Source organism: Macadamia integrifolia, chromosome 9, assembly GCF_013358625.1.
Source record: "Macadamia integrifolia cultivar HAES 741 chromosome 9, SCU_Mint_v3, whole genome shotgun sequence".
NCBI lineage: Eukaryota > Viridiplantae > Streptophyta > Magnoliopsida > Proteales > Proteaceae > Macadamia > Macadamia integrifolia.
In genome coordinates, this window is record NC_056565.1 from 337,932 (window position 1) to 344,889 (window position 6,958).

At 37.3% G+C, this 6,958-nt stretch overlaps 1 protein-coding gene across 1 annotated transcript; it reads right to left on the bottom strand.

The window, feature by feature from the left end:
- Nucleotides 1–2,403: 2,403 nt before the first annotated feature.
- Nucleotides 2,404–3,902, bottom strand: LOC122088229. The gene is made up of 2 exons (XM_042657420.1): nucleotides 2,953–3,902; nucleotides 2,404–2,848 (listed from the first exon to the last, which is right to left on the bottom strand). Exons 1-2 carry the CDS (start codon nucleotides 3,721–3,723, stop codon nucleotides 2,732–2,734), a joined length of 888 nt encoding a protein of 295 aa, XP_042513354.1. The 5' UTR covers nucleotides 3,724–3,902; the 3' UTR covers nucleotides 2,404–2,731.
- Nucleotides 3,903–6,958: the final 3,056 nt, after the last annotated feature.

Consider the following 6,958-nt stretch of genomic DNA (forward strand, 5'->3'; position numbering starts at 1 on the left):
GATCTGAATGAAAAGTTTTCTGAGATATGTGATGGAAGCAGAGGGGTTGGCTCAAGTCCAGAACCCATCACTGATCTCGTATGGGGATACAAGGGCATAGCCTTGCGATATGGTTCGATCGGATTGACCATGACCCGATGGATCGACCTACGACTTGGAGTATATATAATGTATTGTTGTTTGTTGAGAAAGCCATTGTATTTTAGGGTTTTTTCGAGTTAGGGTTTCAGGGTGAGTTTTCTTACCGTTGCTTGAGTGTAATCTCTCTTCTGCATAGCGAAACATCTTCTTCTTCGCTTGAGGACCTAACACACCACCTTAGTGTGTGAACCTCATTAAATCTCTGTGTCGTGCGGATCTATTGTCTCTTTATTTTTCTTATTTCTTGGTGTTTGATCTAACACAACCACTTCTTCCTCTTTAGTTCCAGCTACTCTGTAAGTCTCATTGAGCCATTGGTTGTAGTAATCAAGGTTTTCTTAAGAGTTGTACGTTCATGTTTAAGTACAGCTCTCTGTATTTACTTCTGGTTTGACATATATCGTTCTTTCTTTGGAACATCAATTCTCCCTGTCAATGTCATACTTAAGGAGCTTCGGATAAACCTTAAATACCAAAATCATTTGTCGCATCATGTGCTGAGTAGGGTTTTTGGGTTGAGACTAATGGAGCTTATTGATCTAATGTTCACTAGTAAAAGGGGTTCAAAGGTTGTTGTACAAAGGAGTCAGAGAAGGGATTGTTTGTAGTGTTTGTAGAGCCTCACTTGTTACTACTTGTCTAGAAATTGTATTACATTTTGAAAGTCTGGTAAAGAATTTATTTCTTCTCAATCTCAGTCCTTCGGCCGGAGTAACTCTCTGCAAGATTTGCTTCTTCTTGACCCATTCATTCATTCTCCAGAGCCACTTGCCCAGGTCTTGTCTATGATATCCCCTCCAGCCATCTTAGAAATAAATGAAACTCTCATTGATGATCAAAATGGTGCTTATACTCCCATCAAATTCAAAATTTGATTACTCTTCTGTTCGCAATTCTTTGTGTGAGCAATGGCAATCCTTCTGCTCAAATTAAAAAAATATCAAAAGGTCCTGAAGCCCGTCCAGGAAACCTTGGTGACTCTGTCAACCAAGCGGAATAGGTTTTACGAAATGCAATGAAAATTGGGTAACAAGTAAACAGTTTTCTTTGGAGTTGAGCAAGAAATTCTAGAGATGGTGACGGTCGTGAGAGGAATTACCAATAGATCGAGATGACAGACAAGTTCTCAGGCAGGATGCAGTGGACGTTGTTGAATGATTATGGTTTAGTTTTGGGTTCTAAAAGGATTAGAAGGGCCAGAGTTTTTTCAGAATGAAGCTGAGAGTCGTTTCATGGAATTATCTTTGAATTTGTTGAAGCTTCGTGATCTAACCCAAAAGCTTAGAATATTATGTGGAAATTGCCCAAAGGTATATTTAGACATCCAAGGTCACTAGACTTCTCAACAATATTTTAAAGCTTTGAGGTCCATTCTCTCTTATTCTCTCCTTTCTCAAGGATCTCTTTCCTTGTGAAAGACCACTCAGTGTTGAATAAAAAAGGAAAGATATTTTCCATAAGATGCCTGGTGCTGTTATTTCGAACTTCCAGCTCTAAACAGAACTCAAGGATTTTTTAGGACATGCAGAGGAAGTCTTTTACTGTTCTTCTGTCAATGTGGGATTATTTTATGTAGCCCATTGAGACCAAAATAGCAAAGCCTTTGTGAATGCCCTGTTGTATAGTACGTGCATTTTTGTTGCTTGAATGCAAATTCATGTATTATTATACTAAAGTTAATTGTGAGCCCAGAACCATTATCCACAGTCTGACCATTGGGTTGTCAAGAAATGGATGAAGAACACAATGTTTCAGGAATTGGAGTTGCATCGGTCAAATCGGATGTGATTAATCCCAATTTTAGGGTATTTCTCATCAGATTGTTGGGTATTCATCCGTTGGGTTTTAAGATCTCAAAGGTTGATTCTTTGGGTGTCTGACAAATTGGATCAGGTGGAGGCTGTGAAGTTTAATTAGACCGTGCCCGGTTGTTTGCATGCACAAGAACATCATTGTTTAAATGTTCCCTTGGATCGACTAAGCTAGGGATTCCGAGACTGATACCTTGATCCATGGTTTTCATAATTGAGATCATCTTCCATGAAACTCAAGATCTCGAAGAGTGGATCCTCTACAATGCCCACAACCTATCCAGAGACAAGAGAAAAAGCATGCTGACCAGCCACTTCCGCGCAAAGGAAGCACTGTTTAAATGCTTTCTCTCCCATGATTGGACATGTGGGGATACCTACATCGTGCATTCCAGACGTTCTGAGCTAATGAGGAGAACGAATGACACTTTTACTTCTTCTAAAGAGAGGCTTAAGATAACTTCCTCCATAAGATACATTAATCTTGAATGATGCAATTACAGTTCAAATTCAAAGTGTCCACCTAAGACCTAAGTGGATATGGCGTCATGAGTGGCCCAACCAAAATATAGACATGGTGATTCTCTGTCATACTATTGCTCCTATACTCTGAAGAGCATTTTGTAAGAAACAGAGAAGATGAACAAGGACAAGAGAAAAACACTTATTCAGGGAAGGAATCTAACACCTTAATCCCTCCATTGTTTATACAGATGCAGTCTATTGCAATCAGTGATGTAATGATAAGAAACAGATAAAAGGACATAGCTTTTATGGGTCTAAAGCCCATCATAGTAACCCCCAAAGGATATGGAAGCTCTGGCCAAGGGGACACCCCTCACTGATGAAAGAGCATGATTCAGTCTGTTGGCATGGTTAACCATTTCTTTGATCCTCTGCAATCAGAAGTTCACAATTTAAAGATTGAGAATCTCTCAAAAAACATGAGCAGATTCGAAGAAATTCAAGTTCTGTAAAAGTTGATTAGAAATATGCAAACCTTATCATCAGAATAGATCTGGAAACGAAACTTCTGGTTCTGGTGATGCTTTTGTCTCTTTTGGCTTCCGAAGATGAAGATGCAAATAGTGGCAGCAGCCACACCTACAGAGCACAGAGTACCAATCCCAGATAGTCCCAACTTCCAGAAGCAAAACCCATCAGCGCCACCTTCTTCCCAGTTGCTCTCTCCCTTGATCTTGGAATTTGAGTAATCGTTCTTCACCATTTCTTGCTCTTCTGGCAGTATAGAAGAGTCTTTCTCCTCAAATTGGATGGATCCGAGTTCTGCTTGAAGCTTAATTCCTGTATTCCCGGACTTGGGTGAGTCCATTTTCATGTCGACGAATTCGTTCTCCTTCAATTTCTTGAAGAAGACTTGCGAGATCATATCTTGATCTCCTGTAACTGCTCCTTCCAGAGTCGGAGCTACGATCTTCTCAGCCATCATAGCAATCGGAACCTCAGCGATGTCTTTCACAAATTCATGATCTGGGTTCTTCCCTGAAGGTGGTTCCAATCGAATTGGGATCGGAACATGTCGATTAGGAGACCCCCTAGGGAGCAGACCACTTGAATTCCGAGACGCATCAAAAACGCGTCTTGAAGCAGTAGGAGATGGACAGATGAAGTAATTCATGTCGATCACATCTTTCTGATCAAAACCCATCTCCTTTGAAAGCTGGATATCAAGGAAGCCATGATCGTCTCCATCATCAGAGATGTATTCCCACTCATCCATGTCCGTCTCTCCTGGGGAGGCGTTCTCCATGATGGAGGGGAGGGAAGGGTGGAGGATTAGGAGGGTAAGCAAAAGGGGGATTAAATATGATTAAGAGTGTTGAATTATTGGTTCCATGAAGGCAGGTGCTACGCGTCTCTATGCAGCCCACCAATGGTGTCTTCTAGTTCTTGGGGAGGAGAAAGCACCAAACAGAAGTTTTGAGAGCTTATCTTCTCAATAGTGACAAAAGGTAAAGAATAGGGACCTTTCACCAATTGGATCCTTATAGATATTTCTTTTCATTTCTCTATCAGGGTTTTTAATCATTAAATGTGATTTTTGTGATATTTTTTACTATTTTTGAAGAACACAAAATGGGCCAAGTCTAGTTCTGTTAACCCTATTCTTCTAACATGGCTTACCCCAGAAGAAGAAGAGGTCCCCAGGAGATGGGGTAAAGAAAAAGATGGTCCTCAAGAAAGAAGAAAAGTCATAAGAGGAAAAAAAAAGATGAGACAGAATATTTACTTTAGCAAAGGAGATAATTAATTAATTATCCCTGCATTAGAAAGAGTGAGATTGAGAGGGTTTAACGTTTCACCTTTTAGGAAAGTTGATTCCTTGCTACAAGAGAAAGCAAGGTTACAAGTATCAATTAGCTGATTACGTCGGAGAATATACAACAGATTTTTTTTTTTTTAGTTGAGATATCCAACTGATAGATACCTCATCATATTTGGATGTATATCAGTATGGTTAGTTTGAATAAGGATCTGTGCGGTCCAATCCCATTTCTCATTCCAAGCATTAAAATATGAGTTTTATAACCTTGGTTAAAAAAAAGAAAGTGGACTTGTCAAACATTAGGATTCAGATTTATTTGGTATTCAACTCTAAAAAATTCCCAAAAATTCCAGAACAGATAATAGATCAATTTCTTTATTTTATTTTCCTTTTTTACTGAAGTTTTAAAAAGATTTTAAAAATTTTAAGAATGAATTGTTTGAAGTTCAGATTTTTTTTTGTGGAATGTTGGGTTCAGGGAGAATCCGATCAATTCTGGGCAATTTAGAATAAAATTGGATCAAAATTGCGCTCAGAAATTGGCTGAGCGCAATTTTGACTCTAACAACTTTGGTCGAAATATTTGATTTCGAACTATTGATGAATTATTTGTAAGTTAAAAAATTCAAAGAATTTATTCCAAAATTTTCAAATTACTTTAGCAGTCTAAAATTTTATTAAATTATTCATGAATTTGTTAATCAAGGTTCCAACTTCCAAGTTTAAAACTTGAGAGGGGTGGGAGACTCAACAAGCAAGCAACCTTGAAAGAAAAAAAAAAGGTTGTCAAATGAAATGGTTGAACCTGGTTTCACAAGCAAAATCAATTCAATAGAATGGAAGGCTGATGATTCAACCAATCTGCTCATTAGAATTCATCCAATTTCAAAAGCAAGAGTGAACACCATTTAAGGAATCAATATTAGTCAAATACGTATTGATATCAACCTTGATCAATATCATTGATATAAATAACTAAACATGGACAATACCAAAAGAAAAAAGGTGAACACAGAACAGAAATTCATTTTTAATTAAAAAAAAAAATTAGTTTGATCTGAGGTTGGCCTGTCAATATATATATCAGTATTGATATCGATATTGATATAAATATTACAAGCAACCAACATCGATACCAATACCATGAGTTAAATTTATCCTTGAGAGAGAGAGAGAGAGATTCAATGGCAAAAGATTTGTCGGTTGGGTTGCTTGAGAGATTGTGTTTGGATTGGATTGAATTGGAATTGACATTGACGGCTTGAATGAAGGGGGTTGAGGAGAGACTGTTTGTTAATGGATCGTTTGAAGAAGCAAAACGAAAAGAAAAGTCTAAAGATTGAAAGTGAAAGCCCCAATACAACTGTCACACTTCCTTTAATCATCTTCTCTAGATACTCTCTAGTGCACGGCAAGGAAAGGCAAGGTAAGGTAAGATACCCAATTTCTTTAATTGGGCTAAAACCGGATCCAATATCCTGTACCCGCATCAATGCATCATAGTGAGATCTAAATCATAGTTTGGATTTTGGAAAATCAGTTTTATATTTTATTTCCCTTTATTTTATTTGATTTATCCTTTTTAAAACCTAATGAATCGGCTGAGTCAAATCTGGTTGTGATGAGTCTTTTTTTTTTTCTTTCTTCCTTTTTCAAGAAAAAAAATAAATAAATAAGAGAAAGAATTGAGGCTATGATTAATTCACAGATGAGAAGAATTGAAGGTAACAAACAAAAATTTGAGGATTTGTTAATTATAGAACAAACTTATGTTATGTAGTAGAGTTTCAAATAATTTGGACAAAAACACCAAGTCAATATAAAATCAGACTGACTCAGACTTAATCTGATCATTTCTTAAATCTGGGCAAGTCTTCATGGCACCTTATCAGGTTTCATGTTTTTACTTCACTCAATTTAAGTGACTAGCTTTGATTTTCCAGTTATGAACTAAATACAAGATTTTTTTTTTTTTTTTTTTTGAGGGGGTGGTGTTGGAACATTAACTTATCCCTGGGGTCTCTAACATAGTTATAGGTATCGAGTATCATTGGATCATTATCAAATTGGATGCCGGGAATCGTCTTGGATATTGGTGCCATTGCTAACCGATGCCTTATGATCAACACCTAAAACCATGACCTCAAAGGATCCTAGATGTTTGACATGTATGATGTATAAAATGTAAATGTATGCATACGCCAATCTCGATCATATTTTGATGCTGGAGAAAGTTTTTCTTGATCATGAGAAGAGAAAAACTCAGAATTCATAATACTCTTTCCCATTTATGACACTCATCAAGGGTTTTAGTTCACAATATCGTGACCGATATTGGTCACCCCATACCAATATCACTAAATATCGATTTGTATCAATCGTATCGGACCATATCAAGCTGATACAAAATTAAATAGTCAATCTTTCCATGAAAAAAAAAAAATCTAAGGTTTAAGTTGAATCACCGATATCAAATCGGTCATGTATCAGTGTAAGGCACAATCAATTCGATATGGATTGGTTGATATGCCTAGTCTAATACATATTCCTAAAACCTTGTATCCATCCAACCCAATTAATACCCAAGGGAAAGGAAGATGTCAAAATCGTCTATGGTGAGGTAGTGAGATGCAGTGAGTATCCAACGACTGAGGTACATGAATAGACCCTCCTATCGTTGAATGTTCCCTACAACTCACCACTCGTTGCAAGTAATTTG